Below are 20,560 nucleotides of genomic sequence, written 5' to 3'. Positions count from 1 at the left end.
GTTTTCTTCTGTTGTTGGTGGTGGTTTTTGTTTTGTTTTGAAACAAGGTTAGTCTGTGTAACTGTCATGGCCTCGAACTCAGAGATCCTGCCTGATCTGCCTCTGAAGGTCTGGGATTAAAGGTGAGTGCAACCACAGCCTGGCAAGTGCTTTACTTTTAAATTCGATCAAATATACTGAAATTTAAGGAAAAGTAGTTTTTATTTAGCATTATGGCTGCTATTTGTAATCTCTTCTTTTTACTTAAGAGTTATTTTCTTCTTTTCATTTCTATGTCTGGCAATAAACATCCCACCAATTGTCTTTCATTCCTTGAATTTAGAAGCTATATATTCTGACCTTTTTTGTAGGGATGAATTTAAACTTTTTATATGTATACCTGACAAATATATCAGTCAACATTTCTGCGCAGGTTAAAAGACATTTATATACTTAATGTTTATTTATTACCTATTCTCTTATGTGCTATATAGTAACACAAATTTCCCTCCCATGAAGGCACAACATCAACCAATCCCAACAGTGGGCAGTGAAGAAAGGTTCTGAAGACGGTCCTGCTGTGCAGGAGAGGGTTCCAGGACACTTGCAAGACTGCATATGACTGCAGTGAGTGTGCTGCTTAAGTACCAGCATATATGCTTCCTACTTCCTTCTAAAGCCAAATTCCAAAAAAATCCTCAGCTATTTAGACTTACAGAAATCTTTGAATCTTTTGTTGTTTCTTGAACAATGATCTCTTCCTTCTGTACCTGCCTTTTTCATCAAATAAAAATAAGTATACAGATTCATATTCCTAAGTTGTTCCACAAGGATTTCTGAGTGCTACTTCTGGATTCTTATTTAAAAGTATGTTTATTAATTTACTCTTAAGCAGTATTTGGTCAAAGCCAGATTTTACTGAGATTTCCAAATAATGTGTTCCAATCATATTTCAGACAGTCTAATGGGTCATCAACTGTACCATGGAAAAAGGATGAACAACTAACCTCAACTAAACCAGCAATTTGAGAATGCATCCAATTTCTGGAAAAAAAAATTCCCAATATAGTAGATAGTAGTAATATGTACTCCTATGTGTAGTTAAAAGACTGAATGCTGTAACCAAGGAGCATTGACTCAAATCCTGGCTATCTTACTACTGCTTGACTGTCAAATTAAGCTCGGTGTGAGTCTGGCTATCTTGTATAAAACATAAACTTCTGCTGCTACTTTTCAGTTGCAGGGTAACAGCAGAGGCAGAGGTCCAGATTCCAGAGCTAGAAATAGACCATGTGCCAACAACTACCCCTCCATATAAAGTAATTGTAGCACACAGAACTATGGAAATAAGGGTGAAAGTCCATGAAAATGTTCAAGTGTCCTTAAACTTCCAATTTCAGCACACTTACTCCTCAACAAATCTAATTATGTTTGCTGGAATATCATGAGTCTAAATTTCTAATCCTTCAGGAAATCTTCACACCTTAAAATGACTCAGTTAGATTAGCATATATCTACTATATAAAAATGCCAATTCCCTCCCCAGACATCTAAACATACTTTTTCAATGAAACATGGGAATAAAAATCTATTTGTGAGATGTACCCTAATACTAACCTACAACACTAAGTTGAGGACATACAGCAATGAAAATTTTCACTCTACTGCACTACAGAATAATTTAAATTAGTACCGTGTTAAGAGTAGGAAGATAGTATTTTCATAATGTGGACCTTTTTTAACACCTGGGGGTGGGGGAAATAGGTATATCACCTTTCTTGAAATGCCACCAACATGAAAATCTAAAGAGAGAGAGAAATCAAATCCTTAATGACTTCATGCCAAATAGCTCTAGCCAGCTTTAACTGTTGTTATATCTGCTTACATCACAGGTAAGTGACAGAACTTTCTAAAAAGAAGAAATAGCCAAGTAGTTTCTTGTGTCTTGGACCTTTAACAATGCTTACAATAAGGTTAGGTTTCCATGAAATACTGAGTCCCCCCCTCCCATATACTACAAGAGAAAGAGTAGCATGGCACTGGAGACGTACTTCACAGCATTCAAGTCCAGTGTAGCATACAAGTAATACAAGCACTTCATCCGCTCCGTAGTTTCCAAATTGTGAGGAACCATGTACTGAGCAAAGATCCGCTCAACAAGTAACCTATAAAAGAAAAGACTCTTTAAGTGTACTAAGTTTGTATTTAAAATAGTAAAACTTGTAAAAATTACAAATTAAGTAAGCCCCTTCTTTCCAGAGTGGAGAAGGCAGTTCTTCTATCTAAGAGGATCCAAAGGAAGAACTTAGTTCTATATGTCTATAACAATACAGCACACAGCTAACAATAGTAAAATGACCTTGGAAATTATGTATCATATACTAAATTTCCATATCTGTACAATAAAGTTGAGAAAACTATGCCAAGTCCCTCTCTGAAGATACAAATATTATCAAATTAAAGCTACTTTTTAGTTAAAGGACTTTTTAGGATCCCTTTGACTTCTCATCACTACAAAACAAGACCACTATGAAACACAACATGGCTAAACTAAAAGCACAGAGAAAAAGGCCAGCTCCAAGCTCCTGCACAATAGACAGGGCACATCTCACTCTCTTTGCATCCAGACACCCAGGAACAGGACACAAAAGTGTCTTATCAAATCATAAGAGAAATCTGTGCACTGGTGCCACACTCAAATCTAAAAACTGTAAGAGAATGAATGAATGAATATAAAAACAAAACAAAACCACACTTCCTAAGATATATCATAAATTTTAACAGTCTATGGAAGTGGTTCTCAACCTTTGGGTCAAGACTCCTTTGGGGGTCAAACAACCACATTGGATATCTTGCATATCAGATATTTATGTTACAACTAATAATAGTAGCAAAATTACAATTATGAAGTAACAACAAAATAATTCTGTGGTTGGGGTCACCACATGAGGAACTGTATTAAAGGTCACAGCATTAAGGAAGCTGAGAACTACTGGTCTATGGCTTCTTTTCCCAATGGCTTACTACAAGCATACGCTTTGGGATATACTAACAATTTGTCAAATTAGATTCCAAAGAGAACTTAGGGTTTACTGAAGGCTAACTGGCTTTTATCCATCTACTTTTAGGGAGATAACATGTTTCTTAGAAATTTATAAACTGTTTTTAGTCTTGAGTGGGAGAGAATTTTTTAACCTAAAATTTCCAAAAGATTTTCAATATGAACTTAACGCCCTTTTCATGTGTTTTTCTATAAAACAAAACTTGAAATTACAACAGCTATATTCCTACCTTTAGATATTACCCTGTAAAAAGTTAAGTGCATGAAACCAAATGAGAAAACTCTACTCATCCAAAAGTTATCTATGTATGCTTCATTTGTGGCTTTGTTGTCAAGAAAACTATGCATTCCATTTACCCTATACTAAAAACAGAGGGTATTTAAAGTCATAAAGACAATACAAAGAATGTATATAACATCCACAACTCACCAAGTAACTGGGAAAGGCATGGGAGCATGTGGCCCTGACTTACCGGTCGTCGATGCTGTTCTGATAATATATATGTAGCAGCTTGTCCTTGACCCAGGATATCTGTTTTGCAGCATCTTTGCCAGCTGCTGACTGTAAAGAGTATTTCTTATAAATCTGGGCAAGTCCCATCATGGCTTCTTTACGTACTCTCCACTTAAAACAGAAACATATAAAAGTTATTTTTATAAAAATGCTTCCTTTTTTTTGTTTTTTGGTTTTTTTTTTTGAGACAGGGTTTCTCTGTGGAGCCCTGGCTGTCCTGGAACTCACTTTGTAGACCAGGCCGGCCTCGAACTCAGAAATTCGCCTGTCTCTGCCTCCCAAGTGCTGGGATTAAAGGCATGAGCCACCTAAAAATGCTTCCTTTACCAGTGGTAATACTCCCAGCACTTGGAAGGCACAGGCAGGTAGACCTCTTCAGTTTGAGGCCAGACTGGCCTACATAATGAGCTGTAGAACAGGCCAGGGCTACACTGAGAAACCTTGTCTTGAAAAAACAAACAAACATTAAAAGCTCCCATTGTATAAACCAATAGAGTAGTGTAATGGTTAATATTTAAGCTCAACCCGACTAGGTTTAGAACTGCCAAGGAATGGTGTATCTGTGAAAAATGTTTCCAGGCAAGTTTAACTGAGGAAGGATAACTTATTCTAAATGGGATCAGAACCATGTCACAGTCTAGGGTCCTTGACTGAAGACAAAAAGCTGGCTGAGCACCAGTATCCAACTCTTCACTTACAGATCCTGCTTAATCTGGCTGGACCTCAGATGTTTTCAACTTATAAATTCATTATATGGGGAAAAAAAGATACTTTTAAATGAAATGCTATTAAACTTCAGGTATTAAAAATGAAACTCTAAGTCAAGCAGTAGTATTATAAACCTTTAATTGAAGCACTTAGGGAGGCAGAAGCAGGTAGATCTCTGTAGGGACAATTTTGAAATTTTAGTTTCTTTAAAAACACAGAAAAATTATAAGAATGTGTGTTTTCATTTTAATCCCAGGTGTGGGGATATGGGAGCTGCTTCAGACTGTCCACGGCAGCTGAGGCATGGTTTGCCAGCTGAAGCTAGTATCTTTGATAGTTGGATGTTTGGAATTCTGAGAACTTTTCAGAGGGTATATAAATGCTAGAGCGGTGGTGGGTGTGGGGGGTGGCTGTTGGTTATTCAGAGGGGTTGTTGTGGTGTGTTAGTAGTTGTGCTCAAAGAAGAAACAAAGGGAATGAAATTAAGAGTCAGGGATCTTGATCTCTCTCTCTCCCCTCTATCCTTTTTTCTCTCCTATCCAGTGATAGGGGGCTGAATTGGAGGAGAGGGAGGGAGAAAGAATGAGAAAAAGAAGAACTCACAAAGTACCAAAGACTAGTTATAGACCTGGTTGAGTTCAAGGCCACCCTGGTCAACAGAGTAAGTTCTAGGACAGTCAGAGCTACACAGAGAAAATCTTATCTGAAAAAAAAAAAAAAAAAAGCAAAACAAAAATCCTCTGCAGGGTATGGTAATTCACATCTTCAATCTTAGCACACATGAGGTAGAGACAGGTCTCTTTGAGTTCAGAGAGAACTCTTTGAATTCAGGGCTAGCCTAGATAGACTAGAGAGAGAATTCTAAGATATTCAGGGAGAGAGACACTGTCTCAAAAATAATAAAATAAAACACACATAGGCAAAACCCTCTGGGAATTATCAACTCCTACTCACCCGTTTGTCCAATGTTCGCTCTCTCACAAAGTTGAGTAAGTGATCATTGACAAGAAGAATATCCTTTTTAGCAGCTGTTACTATAGACACAATAACATCATGTCTAATAGCTTCCTCAGGGTCGTGTGACCTCACTTTAAGATACTCTGAAAGGTAAAAGCTTCTGATTAAAATGGAAACTTTAATAATTATCATATTGCTTTAAGAGATTGGAAAGATCTCTGCAAATCAACAGAGTAAAAGCAAACCCCAAGAAAATGTTTAATATTTCAAGAACATTAAGAGCAAGGGAAGGGAAGAGGCCAGGAGTGGGACTGGCCCTTCCCTCAAATCTAAATGTCATCTGCATCTGAAAAGTGAAGTGTGTACCCCAGGGAGGGAAGCAGTTAAGGCTGTTTCTAACTCAATCACCTCATCACACTCATGAAGACCACTCATCACAGCAAAGCAACCCACAGGAGCCGTAGACCAATTTTTTGTACAGTTAGCACTTTCCAAATGGCTTTTTGTTTATTGCACATGCATGCATGCAGACTGATATGCGTGCGCGCGCGCACACACACACACAAACACACACACACACACACACACACACACACACACACACATTGTTAACCATGAGCACCTGGCTTTGAATTACTAAAACTTCTGAAGAAATAATCTAATAACAAAAAGAAATAAAAGCAAATAAAAGGTGAAAAAGTTTTTGCTAATGTTTTTTAAGAGGAAAAACCCTCCCCACCAAAACTAGACTTAGAAAATACTGCATTAATAATACTATAATACTATATTATTATATTATAAATATTATAGTCTATCGATTACACTGTATAATATATAATAAAATATTATAAATTATATTATTAATTTATATTTATTATTTAAATATTTGTTATATTTATATATTTAATTTATTATTAATGCAACATAAAATATTGCATTATAAATATACTACTAATAATAGAAAAATATCCAGAAAGAGAGAAGAGGATGGGAGAGCAAGAATTGAGAGAAAAACAGACATAGACACAACACAACAAATACATACATATGAAAGAGAGAGAAACAGACAGAGACAGAGACATAGAAAAGAGGGCTAGATAAATAACTGTTCAAATGCAAAAGAATAGACTGGCAAGAAAAAATGAGAACAAAGAAAATCTACAGGACACAAGGGAAAGAAATGGGCACTGCTAAGAAAAAACACATAATAAAGACTCAAGTTCAACCCAATCAAAGTCACACACAATTCCAATGAAATGCTTTAAACAGGACAAAATTACAGTCAGCTATACAAGGAGACAAACACAAGGTGCCTATGAAAATCCTGACCCTATGCAGACCATAGATAACTGTATTCTGTAAACTACTTCGGAGAACAGCCTGTGAGGGTTCTGGCTGTAATTACCCTTTCTCTGCTTTTTAATTTTGTAAGACAGCAAATGCTAACATTTGTGCAGAAGATATAAATGGCTGTTAACCTTTATTTTATGAATTAGTTCATAATTAAAAAAAATAAACAGGTATATGATATTCTCATTACTTCAAAAATTGAAAGTGAAAAGCTTATAACAGATTTTAAGTTCTCCATTAATTATGGTTAACTTTGTTTACAATTAAATGACTTTCATTAAGTTCATAAAGTATCAAAGCATTAGTGTTAATCTCAAAATCAAGATCGATTCAAATATGTGAAAAATGTGCACAGTAGTGCTTAAACAAAAGAACTACCTTAGTTCATGAAATTACTTGTAAAAAAAACTGTTTCCAGTATGCACAGGAACTACACATTAAAAATTCCAACTCCTTCACTGGGGACCCTGTACTCAGTTCAATGGATGGCTGTGAGCCCCTACATCTGTGTTAGTCAGGTACTGTCAGAGCCTCTCAGGAGACAGTTATATTAGGCTGGCTTATCACACTTCTTTCAGTCTCTGCTCCATAGTTAGGCTCTGCAACTCCTTCTGTGGGTATTTTTGTAAGTCGATCATCAATGGGAAGAGAGGCCCTTGGCCCTGTGAAGGTTCTGTTCCCCAGTGCAGGGGAATGCCAGGGCCAATAAGTGGGAGAGGGTAGGGTGGCAGGCATGGGGAGGGGGGAGGCAACAGGGGTTTGTTCTTGTTGGTTTTGTTTGTTTTTTGGAGAGGAAACTGGGAAAGAAGAAATCATATGACATGTAAATAAAGAAAATAATAAAAAAGAAAGAAAACATAAAATCAATAAAGATATTAAGTTAAAAGAAAATTCTAGCTTCAAAAGTAAGTTCCATAATAATGAGTAAGTAGAAAAGACAGCTATCAGAAACACCTAAAAGAAAGGTTTTCTCTATAAAGTTTTCTTCCCAGCCAGGCAGTGGTAGCGCATGCCTTTAATCCCACCACTTGGGAGGCAGAAGCAGGTGGATTTCTGAGTTTGAGGACAGCCTGGTCTACAGAGTGAGTTCCAGGACAGCCAGGGTTATACAGAAAAACCCTGTCTTGAAAAACCAAAAAAAAAAAAAAAAAAGTTTTCTTCCCCCATGGAAGAGCATCCAGAAATATGTGTTATATGTGTTATTACCTGTTAAATCCTTTGCTAAATCAGGGTGGTTCATGAGACAGTGGCTGGCAAACTTCACACATTCCAGGCGTATTGGTACATGAATATCATTAAACCTAATAAGAAATTTAAAAAAGAGTACTCTTTAAAACAACCAAAATAGATGAATTTAATCTATATTCAATTTGTATTTATGTCGCTTATAAACAAATATACCTGTATATTAACAAAAAATACCTGTATACATGAGAAATATATACATATATGAGAAAATTCAAAGTGGGGCCCAGGAAGATAATGATATTAGTAAAGGCTTAGTAAAGTTTAATTCTCAGCATCTTCAGAAAAAGATGAGTTTGGCGGCACACACTAATGACCCACATCAAATGGAAGCACCTGTATAGCCAGCCAACCCAGTCCAATCCCCAAGCTCAGTACTGATGAGGCACTCTAGGTAACAATCAGGGGAGATATGGTAGCCTCTGTAAGATGACACCCAAGGTAAACATCTGACCTTATGAGCACAAGTATAAACCCACAGGTACACTCACATGCATGTGGATACACAGACACATGGAAGAAAATTCATAGTGGGACAAAACCATTTTAATAATTGTGGGGCATATTACTAAAAAACTAGGATCATCTCTATTTAGATTCTGTTAGGACTAAAATTCTGAGGAGCCTGTGTTTTCCATTGGACTAATAATGACAAATGTGAATGGGGAAAGATCCTGTTCCCCAACTGGTTCTTGACCTACCAGAAAAGAAGCCATGGGCCAATTGCTGAGCAGAAGGAATAAGCCTACCTTCTGGGTCCTGGGAGGTAGGCAAGGAGAGGAAAGACAGAGTTTGCCAGGCTTTGGAGAAAGAACTAAGCAGCCACATGAGATCTTGGGAGGAGCAGTGGCCTGTGGCGGCGGGGTGTTGGAAATGTTTAGCAGGGACTAGATATACCTGAATAACTAAAGCTTAGGGTAAGTGGAAAGGTGTGGTGATAAGAATATTGATAAAGACATAACACAGGCACGCTTTTCCAGGTGGGAGATAGTACTGCCCAACAATTGTGTCAAAAGGCAAGTTGAAAATGAGCAACCTGTGTGTGTGTGTGTGTGTCTTTTATCCACAGATTCAAGGGAAGCTAGGTGGTGGGTGGTAGTGTGGCCCATTCCTGTAGCTTAGGTGGGGTAGCAAAAGCTGTACGCAACACAAATGTTTTCCTCAAAAATACTATATTTCAAATAATGTCTGTTCAGTATGTAAGTATGTCTGTATGTGTTATATATTTCACAAGTATATATATGTATGTTTATATTTCAAAGAAACATTTAAATTTCATGTCATCTCTGGAAAGAAATTTCCTTGAAGAAAAATGAATTCCTAGAATTAATTTTTGATTAATTCTAGAACATAAACTAACATATGGCAAACCTTTTACTACATTAGTTTATATCCTATGATTCTAAATTGTACCCCAAAATTGTTTTTATTCAATTAATCATCATAATTATCTCATTTCCAACTAATAACAAGGCCATCTTTATACTCTATCCTCAATTTATTTATCTATATAAAAGCTAAGTCTATCTATGAGTATATACTTATATATATAGTGCTTTCCTGCAACTTAGGTATTCCTCATCTTTTTATTTTGATATCAATTAGCAGGTACCTTTTGTTCCTACACCTGAGAAATTGGTACTCAGAGTTTGACACATGACTGCTTTAGGCACTGGGATCCAAATTTATTAGCAAGATGATCTGATAGTACTGTATTCCTCCATTAGCATGCAATTGAAATCTAATTGTCCCTTAATTATTAATGTTCAAAATCTATACATAGCAGCTCAAAGAATGCATAATAATGACTTTTAGATTTTGCGTAAGTGTCAATAACATTAACGTCAAGAGTTTCTAGGCATTAAGTCTATGTCTATGATTTGTAAAAATCAAAAGACTCAAGTATTTTTATCACTTAACACCAAAAGAAACAACATTTAGTCCGGCTAGATAGCTCAGCAGGTAAAACACCTGAAAATCTCATGGCCTAAATTCAATTCCTGGAATCCAGGAAAGCATAAAGATGAAGCTCAACAGCAGTACAACTGCCATGCATGCACAAGACCTTTGTTCAAGACCCTGGTTTAATCTGCATAATACCCATAGCACCCCTCAAAATAGCACATTTTTAAAGAAACACAGGCCTTCAAAATCAGCAGTAGCACATAACTTAAGATGTTCTTTTTTAATTTATTTATTTATGTGGTTGCTGGGATTTGAACTCAGGACCTTTAGAAGAACAGTCAGTGTTCTTACCCGCTGAACCATCTCTCCAGCCCCACTTAAGATGCTCTTATCACGAAAAAATATTTGCTCCATGAAGTACAACACTCTCTTAAGGCCCCGGTAAGGAATGTTTTGAATCCAGGTCTCCAAGATTGCAACACTCATCATTTCTCAATAAGCATTTAACTTATGATCATTATAAAAAAATTCATCTGTTAAGTTTGGTGGGGGATTTTGCTTTTGTGGTTTTGATTGTTTGAGACATGGTCTCACTATGTAGCCTGGGCTGATCTGGAACTCACTATGTAGACCTTAGCCAGGCAGTGCTGGCACACACCTTTAATCCCAGAGATGAACAATACCATGTCCAGATAGTCTAATTTTTCTAATTTTGTGGGGGTATGTGTTTTTTACTTATTGTTGATTTTTAAATTTCCAATCAAAATTCATGCAAACATTTTGTTTTTGATTTCTAGATTTTTTTTTTTTTTGGACAATAAGACAAAATATTTAAGCAGTTTAAGCTAATGCAACTCAGTTTCAAGTTCATTTTACTGTTAAAAAATTATATGTGGCTGAATGAAAGGGATGCATCTTAAGATTTGTTGTGCAAATGTCACTGAGTGTATTTTCAGTATAGCATCGAATTACTAGCCGGTAGAATCAGAAATGGATGCTTCATGTGTGCGTGTAGACACTGAAATGATTGTGTAAGTACTTGCTATACTTTCAAATTAGGAATTAGATTAGCCAAGCACTCCAATTAAATGCTTGCTCAGAAAATCCTATTGTAAGCATGTATCACCTTCCTATTCTACTGTAGTTTCTACTTTTAATTTAATAGCATAAAACCTCTCACAGTACTAAAAATCACTTAATTTGGCCTGGAAAAAGAGGTCCATAGTAGAACTCTAACCTAGCATGTATAAGGCCCAGGTTTTGGGGTTTTTTTGTTTTTTGTTTTTTTTTTTTTTTTTGGTTTTTTGAGACAGGGTTTCTCTGTATAGCCCTGGCTGTCCTGGAACTTACTCTGTAGACCAGGCTGGCCTCGAACTGAGAAATCCACCCCACCTCTGCCTCCCAAGTGCTGGGATTAAAGGTGTGAGCCACAATGGCCCAGCTGTAATCAAACTCTTAAATCCTATTTCTTTGTTAATGACTTGACTGCTTTTTGTTCTGAGCATAATTTGAAGGAATAAAATCCTCCCTAATCAGGGTCAAAGCAGTTTCAGCTGGGATACCTACAGTGCTTTAGTATTTTTAAGGTCAAAGAGCTCTTTATTAAAAGTAATGAACCTTTCCCACAAACAAGCAAAAAATATAAGCACACTAAGCATTTCAGGAGCTTCATGGGCCACCATAAGCACACAAGAACTGAAACCATCCTCCTCTAAGAAATACGAAAGCTGTATTTGATGATACATGCTTACAACCTAAGCAGGAGAATCAGCAAAGCCTCTGGAGAGGACACGGAAGACATGGTGTACCAGGCTGGTGTACAGACTCTAGACATCTGCCTGCCTCTCTGCTCAGGAGGGCTAGAATTAACAATGAGTGAGCAGCACCACCTTCAGCTATGTCATCTATTGTTAATTTCATTAGTATCCTTCTCCACTCAAAACCTCCAAATAATCTAACTAGATCATAGTTTTAGGGGGAGGAACTATATCATTTCAAGCTGCACTTTCAGTTGTAATTATTACTTTGATTATCATCTTATAGATGTGACAAGAACTATGCACCCCTTTAAAATGCACCACTTTTCGCCAGGCAGTGGTGGTGTACACCTTTAATCCCAGCACTTGGGAGGCAGAGGCAAGTGGATTTCTGAGTTCGAGGCCAGCCTGGTCTACAGAGTGAGTTCCAGGACAGCCAGGGCTACACAGAGAAATCCTGTCTCAGAAAACCAAAACCAAAACCAAACAAAACAAAAAAAAAAGCACCACTTTTCAAAAATCACCAAAGACAAAATAAAATGAAAAGAAAGAAAAAACTTAAATATCACTATTCATTATCAACATTGAAAACTACAAAACAGAAAATCTTTTACATTTATCTATTTATTTTTAAATCAGGGTTTCATGCAGTCCAGACTGTTGCCAAGACCTTAAACTTCTGATCCTCCTGCCTCACTACACTTGGTTTATGTGGCACTGGGACCCTGGGCACACTAGGTAAGTACTCTACCAATTGAGTTATATCCCCAGCCTGAAAACTCTTCATTCTTATGATTTTTGAGAACATATCTTTAATGTGTAACACATTTTAAAAAATAGAACTGCATTTTAAAAAATAGTAACTGATATAAACATGCATTTCTTACAAACAGAAAAACCAAAATGTACCTGCCCAAGTAGCACTGCCAGAGTGGTTTGTTTTGAGAAGCCAATTCTGAATCCTTTGCCCCAAACATTTTTGCCAGTAGTTTAACAACCTGGAGACGTTCTTCATTGTCATTGCTCTAAAAAAAAAAAAAAAAAAAACACAATTTCAGAACATGACCTATTCCTAGGATTTCCCTGACCTTTCTAAATCCAGAATGATAAAATGTAATGAAACTTTTCACAAGATAGAATGTTATAATAAATACTTGAATTATCTCAAGTGATGCAGTACTGTGATGTGAAACTGTCTCAAGGTTCCTAGGAAATATTAAAAGGCTCTCCTACAATTCAGGTTAGTTTCTACTCAGAGTGTATTTAAAAGCTGAGGATTCTTGAAAAGCTATGTTTTTTTAAGTCCAGACATTGAAAGAAGTGAGACCTACAGTAAATAGAGAACTCTGTATGTACACTTTAGTTCTTGTAGAAATAACTAAAAGCTGGTCCCCAGCAGGAGTGAGTTTCTGTAAGACATCAGCTTCCTACAGGAAGTTCCACAGCATGAAGAGCACTGAGCACACAAGCGCATTTCTGCTTTTCTCACTGACTGACAAGGCACCCTGAAGATGAAAATGCACCTTTAGTGTTGACTTTGTTACCACCAAATGGCACAATGGTTAAATGAACAACCCACTCAAATGCTAGACTTCCTCACAGACTCCAACAATCAGGCCTATCAAATGGAACCAAGTTCAAGGGGCTACAGATGTCTCCACTATACAGATACTTCTTAAATTTGAAAGTAGCGCCCCAGGCTCCCAGCCTCAGAAATATAGCCTAACTCTTCTGCCAACTTGTTTTTTTGCTCCACAAATGAAAATTATGAGAGCTGAATGACTTCTACTCTGTACCTTCTAAATGTGCTATGTGTGTTTCATGAGACTGCCTAGGTCCTTCTTACGTCTATGTGCTTCTTCACAGGGCTTCCTTTAAGTACTATCTGTATCCCATCTGATTCTTACTGCATCTAATCTGTAGTACTGCTTGTATTCTAATGTTAGTGTGAAGCCAAGTGAAACTTCTCCCCATTTTAACTGGTCAATAAAAGGCTAGAGCCTGTACTGGGCAGTGGAGGAGGTGGGACTGAAAGCTCCAGAGGGGGTGGCAGGTTCAGAGCAGGGAGAAGAAGAAGAAGGCTATAGAGGAAATTGCCTTGGACCAGAACCTCGAGGCTAGGAGAAACAAACACCAAGTAACAAGGGTCCTTATAGCTGGAAAATAAATTAGTATAGTCCTAGATCTGACAATTAAACCATATAACTTACAATTAAAATTTCTGGATTATCTTTTGTAAGGGTTTATGAGAATTGTAAAATCCAGCAACATTATTAGTCTCGTAAGAGAGCTTAGTTTTTCCATCTTCCTCCTACACTATATATTAAGTTGGCTAAAAACAGGAATGATAGTTTACTTATTTTTATATTCCTCATAGTGTATAGGAAAATGCAATTAGGATTTACTAGCAAAAAACCAAATTAACAATTAGAAATGTTGATTTGTCAACACACACACACACACACACTCTTCTAGTCTCAGCACTCAGAAAGCAGAGGCAGGCAGATCTCAGTGAGTTTGAGGTCAGTCTGGTCTACACAGTGAGTTCCAGGACAGCCAGGGCTACACAGAAAAACCTTGTCTTGAAAAACAGAAGGAAAGGATAGAGAGAGAGAGGAAGGAAGGGGGGAAGGAGGGAGGAAAGAGAAATGTTGATTGTCTTGCCTCACCAAAATTACTAACCATATTTGAAAGAAGATAGGAAGGCCAGTTAATCAAAGGGCTCATCATAAATACATCAAAAAAAAAGTACTCTACTAAAATAAAAAGAAGTTACCCGCTACTTAATGTTACTTTTAAAGTGCTAGAAAAAAAATTTTAGAAATAAGAAAATGATACAAGAAAATCATCTAACTTTTCTGGATTATTTACTGGAATCCATCAAAAACTAGTAATTATAACAGGCTGGTTTCAATCTTGTAATGATTTGGGAAAGAAACTATACTCCCCAATTCTTCAAAAGAAACTCAATTTATAGCATCATTTAATGTCAGAGGAAGAGAGACAATAAAAGAAAATTAACAGATTTATCACTACCGAAAGGAAGCATAGACAGCTTTGTAACAGAAAAAAGAAAAATATGCCACAGTATAGATGAGTTCTAAGCTACTTTTAATGTCCAATTAAGAAGTCACAGAGACTGCTAGAAACTATGCTTTGAAAACAGAAGCTAGGCCGGGTGCAGGTGGCGCACACCTTTGATCCCAACACTTGGGAGGCAGTGGCAGGCAGATTTCTGAGTTCGAGGCCAGCCTGGTCTACAGAGTGAGTTCCAGGACAGCCAGGGCTATACAGAGAAACCCTATCTCGGAAAAAAAGAAAAGAAAAGAAAATGGAAGCTAAATGCTTACTTCAAAAGCTAACCTTACCCAGGTAGAGGATGATGCTATCCTGCTGATCATTTTTTAAGTGGAATTTACTAAAAAGATGTCTACCTTTACCTTGGTAGATACCACACCAAGCAGTAGGGATCCAGAGATAGGCAACAACAACATTCTTTCTCATGTTGGATTCAGTAAACCAATTTTAAGAATTAAAAATCAACAAGCAATGCTCTTCATTGAATTTGTTGACACAGTCATAATATTTTTACAGTAGTTACCTTTAATTTAAACTCAAGCTGGGGCAGAACAGAAAGCAGCAAATGGCTGTCAATGTTGTAGAGTTCCAAGATCAGATCAAAGACATGCTCAGACAAATCACTGATAGATGTTTTCCCAAGCATCAGAACCTGGTTAAAAAACTGTTAAGAAGAAAATCTGTCATTAAAAGAAACGCCATTGATAAACTCTCAAGTTTTGATTATTATTTAATTAAAATTTTTCTTATTATAAAGTCAAACAAGCAACACTATCACCTAAAACATGGAATTCACTTTGCAGACAATGACACAGATAATTTATATTGATTCAACAATGATCAACATCAGCAAACACCCTTACTATCCAAATGTTTTATTCCTCCACTAAAATACTCAACTATATTCTGATTGATATTCTGGTGTCAACTCAAATGCTAAAATATTACTTCTGGGGTTGTCTTCAAAGAAGTTTTCAGAAAAGACTATGAATCCACAGTAGTAGTGAGGACACCACTGTCCACGGGGGAAAACACCATGCAAAAGCAGATGAGAGGTTAGCTCCTCCTTCCCTTCTGGAAACAGGGTGGCCTTCCTCTCCTGACCTTAAACATCACAATTCCAGGTTCTCCAGGCTCTGGGTACAAAGATTTTGACAAGCAACCCCCATTTGTGTTCTTGGGTCTTTGGATTTGGGCTGAGACTTAAACAGCTTCCCTGATTCTCTGGCTTGCAATCTACCATGGGACTTTGTCAGCCTCCATAATAGCACGAGCCAAATTCGAGTAAATTTCCTCATAAAAATGAACGCATACACACATACATACTCTTATATGTTATCAGTTCTTCTCTTAAGAACCCTAAGATAATGATTTAATCACCTCATTAAAGGAATTTCTTAATGACAAGAGATCATATCTTATTTGTATTAGCATAAAGGAAATTACAACATTTGAAATAAAGCTTTCTTATACCTTCAGGGTATTGCTTAACTCTACTTTTCAACTGCACAGCTTCTTTTTTTTTTTTTTTTTTTTTTTTTTTTTTTGGTTTTTTGAGACAGGGTTTCTCTGCCCTGCCTATCCTGGACCTCACTGTGTATCTGTAGACCAGGCTGGCCTCGAACTTGGGAGGCTGTCTCTGCCTCCCAAGTGCTGGGATTAAAGGCGTGTGCCACCACCACCTGGCACAGTTTTATATTTTTAATATAAAATATCTTCCTAATCCTTTTCATCTTCCTTTGTACTGTGATAAACAATGTGTACATTTACAAAGTTTGCAACATTAATTAAAATCCAACCAAGAGTTGGCAGTGGCTTTTAATTTCCAAGCCAGACCTCATCAGGTTACAACTCAAATGAATAAAGGTAGCAGGGAAAATTACCAACTTCCTTTCTATTTAAAATCTTTCAAAAATGGATCCAGGTATGGTGGTGCATGCCTTTAGTCCTAATACTGTCTCTGAAGGAGACAGTAGCAGAGGGAGGCAGATCTCTATGAGTTCAAGGCCAGCCTGGTCCACATAGAGAATACCAGGTCAGCTAGGAATACACAGTGAAGCTCTGTCTCAAAAACTCTAAAATAAATTTTAAAAAACTTCTAAAAATGTGTAAAATTAACCCAGAATATATAACACACATTCTTAGCAGCTTCTTATGTCTCCTTGGAGATAGATTTAAGGATTCATACCCCACCAGGTGCTCTGACTGCTGCCTACGAAGGTTAACATGTAATTTGCTTCTCTTGTATTCTAAAGGTACAAAGACTGAGTGAGACCTCATTCCTCCTTTGGCTTACTTCTAGCTCCTGGGCTTTATAAACAAAGACTATGAACACTGTAAACTACCTAGCCAAAAAATGAGGACCATTCAGGAAGGAGAAGATGATCAAATTCCTGCATGAAATTCCCTGTAGTGACTTGAATAAGAATGGCCCCATAGGCATATATATATATATGTATATATATTAAGCCACCAAGGAAGGAAACCTTTTTGAAAGAATTAGAGAGATCAGGAAATATGGCCTTGTTGGAGGAAGTGTGTCAATGGGGGTTGGCTCTGAAGTTTCAAAAGCCCAGTGTATCCCTCTGCTTGCTGCCTGAGATCAAGATGTTGCTCTTAGCAACTTCTCCAGCATCATGCCTGCTACCATGTTATGACCATGGTAAGAATGAACTAAACCTCTGAAACTGTAAGCAAGCCCATAATTAAATGTTTTTGGGTTTTCTTTTTTTTTTTTTAAATATGGGTTGCCGTGGCTAATGTCCCATCAAAGAAATATAATAGTATCTTAGATAATCTCTAGAATAAAAACATTTTTTAAAAAGAAAAGAACAAATTTCCCTCCTTTATTTGTTGGTTTTCTAAAACAGCTAGTCATCAATTTTATAGGAGAAAAATGTCACGATATCAAGATGTTAAGTTCTAGTTCAAGTTGAAATGTGTCTTTAAAAATTATACTTATACATTTTTCCTCTTTAGAAAACAATAATAAGGAGACTGGAGAGATGGCCCAGTGATTAAGAGCATACTTGGCCCATAGGAAGTAGCACTATTAGGAGGTGTGGTCTTGTTGGAGGTCATTACAATGGGGGTGGCTTTGAGGTCTTATGCTCAAGTTCCATCCAGTGTGGAAGAGAGACCCTACTTCTGGCTGACTGCAGAAGATAGTCTTCTGCCTGCCCTCAAAACAAGATGTAGAACTCTCCGCTCCTCTAGCATCTTTTCTGGCTGCACACTATCATGCTTTCCGTGTGTGTGTGTATGTGTGTGTGTGTGTGTGTGAGAGAGAGAGAGAGAGAGAGAAAGAGAGAGAGAGAATATGAGAGGGGAAATGAGGAAAGAGAGAGAGAGAGGGGGAAAAAGAAAGAGAATATGAAAGGGGAAATGAGGAAAGAAGAAGGTAATGAGAGAGTTTAGATTGAACTACACTTACACACCATCAGAGCAGGAAGACTATTTGGAGGGAATTTCTGGAAGAGAAGACAAAGGGTGTGAAGGACAGATGAGGAAGTATAGTGGGGGGTATTACTATGAAGAAGGCACATTATGGAAACATTATAATGGAACCCATTATTTATCACAATAACTAAAAATGTATTTTTTAAAAAAGCAAGAGAAACTATAAAAGAAAAGATTAGAAGTTCACTGAACTGGCTGGCGAGATAGATAGCTCAGCAGTTAAGAGCACTGACTGCTCTTCTGAAGGTCCTGAGTTCAAATCCCAGCAACCACATAGTGGCTTACAACCATCAGTAATGACATCTGACACCCTCTTCTGGTACATCTGAAGAGAATTAAAGTGTACTTATGTATAATAATAAATAAATCTTTGGGCCAGAGCGAGCAGGGACTGAGCGAGCCGCGTTGACCCGAGCCAGGGGGGCCGACCAGAGCGAGCAGAGGTCCTAAAAATTCAACTCCCAACAACCACATGAAGTCTCACAACCATCTGTACAGCTACAGTGTACTCACATACATAAAATAAATAAATAAATAAATCATAAACATTTGTACCAGCATGAAAGCAGTGAGCAATAAAAATATTTGTAAGCCTAAATTAAAACCTAGTTAAATGGGCTAGTGAAATGGCTCAGCCAGTAAGAGCACCGCCAACTGCCCTTCAGAAAGAAGGTCCTGAGTTCAAATCCCAGCAACCACATGGTGGCTCACAACTACCTGTAATGAAATCTGATGCCCTCTTCTGGTGTGTCTGAAGGCAGCTACAGTGTACTTATATATAATAATAAATAAATCTTTAGGCCAGAGCCAGCAGGGTCTACTGGAGTGAGCCGGGCGACCAGAGCAAGCAGGATTGACTGGAGTAGAAGTCCTAAAAGTCAATTCCCAACAACCAGATGAAGGTTCACAACTATCTGTACAGATACAGTGTGTACTCATATACATAAATTAAATAAATAAATAAATAAATAAATCTTTTAAAAAAACCTAGTTAGACATAATTACAAAACTTATGTAAGTAACATTACTTTCACAATCCCAAGGACTGACCCCAATTTATATATGCAAAAACAAAGACTCATTAAGACTAAGCAACATAAAGGTTTTTTTGGAGTAACTGGGACCAGCGGGACCAGACACACGGGAACTCCCCCAGCCCAGTGGTCACGCCCAGGATCAGAGGTGAGGAGGACATAACATCTGTCCCAACACCAGGAGTAACTGGGACCAGCAGGACCCAGGCACACAGGAACTCTGCCAGCCCAGTGGCTCAGGTTGCTTCCGGTCTGTCTGGGCCAGCCAGTGCCCTGAGCAGACCTTGGGTGCAAACTCTGCAGTCATTCCCAAAACACTCAGGTGTTCTAACAAGCCCAGGGTCACAGGATCACAGAGAGAGCTTGACTTTGAGGAGTTCTGACATAACCAGGATCACAGGAAGGACAGGCTCCAGTTAGATTTAGCAAGGGCAGGTAGTACTAGAGATAACCAGATGATGCGGGGGCAAGTGTAAGAATATAAGCAACACAAACCAAGGTTACTTGGCATCATCAGAACCCAATACTCCCACCATTGCAAGTCCTGGACACATCATCACACTGGAAAAGCAAAATTCAGATCTAAAATCACTTCTCATGATGATGATACAGGACATTAAGAAAGACATAAATAGCACCCTCAAAGAAATATAGGAGAACACAGGTAAACAGCTAGAAGCCCTTCAAGAGGAAACACAAAAATCCCTTAAAGAACTACAGGAAAACACAATCAAACAGGTGAAGGAAATGAGCAAAACCATCCAGAATCTAAAAATGGAAATAGAAACAATAAAGAAATCAGAAAGAGAGACAACCCTGGAGATACAAAACCTACGAAAGAAACCAGGAATAGTAGATGCAAGCATCACCAACAGAATACAAGAGATAGAAGAGAGAATCTCAAGGGCAGAAGACACCATAGAAAACATTGACACAACAGTCAAAGAAAAGGCAAAAGGCAAAAAGCTCCTAATCCAGAACATCCAGTAAATCACGGACACAATGAGAAGACCAAACCTAAGGATAATAGGTATAGAAGAGAGTGAAGACTCCCGAGGAAATGGGCCAGTAAATATCTTCAACAAAATTACAGAAGAAAACTTCCCTAACCTAAAGAAAGAGATGTCCATGAACATACAAGAAGCCTACAGAACTCCAAATAGACTGGACCAGAAAAGAAATTCCTCCCGTCACATAATAATTAAAACACCAAATGCACTAAACAAAGAAAGAATTTTAAAAGCAGTAAGGGGAAAAGGTCAAGTAACATATAAAGGCAGGCCTATGAATTACACCAGACTTCTCACCAGAGACTATGAAAGCTAGAAGATCTGGGAAGATGTCATACAGACCCTACAAGAACACAAATGCCAGCCCAGGCTACTATACCCAGCAAAACTTTCAATTACCATAGATGGAGAAAACAAGATATTCCATGACGCCAGCATTTGGGAGGCAGAGGCAGGCAGATTTCTGAGTTCGAGGCCAGCCTGGTCTACAGAGTAAGTCCAGG

General features: G+C 37.7%; 1 protein-coding gene across 7 annotated transcripts in view; it reads right to left on the bottom strand.

Annotated features, from left to right (window-relative positions):
• The window catches only part of Pds5b (PDS5 cohesin associated factor B), a 138,889-nt gene that overhangs the window by 61,961 nt on the left and 56,368 nt on the right, over positions 1–20,560 (bottom strand). For all 7 annotated transcript variants that reach the window (XR_004109703.1, XM_031338845.1, XM_031338847.1 and 4 more), the window contains 6 exons: positions 15,078–15,218; positions 12,386–12,501; positions 7,776–7,870; positions 5,217–5,362; positions 3,514–3,665; positions 2,031–2,144 (listed from right to left, as the gene is read on the bottom strand). Coding sequence is in view for 6 of the 7 variants with exons in the window: in XM_031338845.1 (XP_031194705.1) it covers positions 2,031–2,144; positions 3,514–3,665; positions 5,217–5,362; positions 7,776–7,870; positions 12,386–12,501; positions 15,078–15,218 (764 nt within the window). In the remaining variant the exon portion in view is untranslated. The remainder of the gene's footprint in view (positions 1–2,030; positions 2,145–3,513; positions 3,666–5,216; positions 5,363–7,775; positions 7,871–12,385; positions 12,502–15,077; positions 15,219–20,560) is intronic.

Source organism: Mastomys coucha, unplaced genomic scaffold, assembly GCF_008632895.1.
Source record: "Mastomys coucha isolate ucsf_1 unplaced genomic scaffold, UCSF_Mcou_1 pScaffold22, whole genome shotgun sequence".
Taxonomy (NCBI): Eukaryota; Metazoa; Chordata; class Mammalia; order Rodentia; family Muridae; genus Mastomys; species Mastomys coucha.
This window is presented reverse-complemented; position numbering and strand designations above follow the sequence as displayed.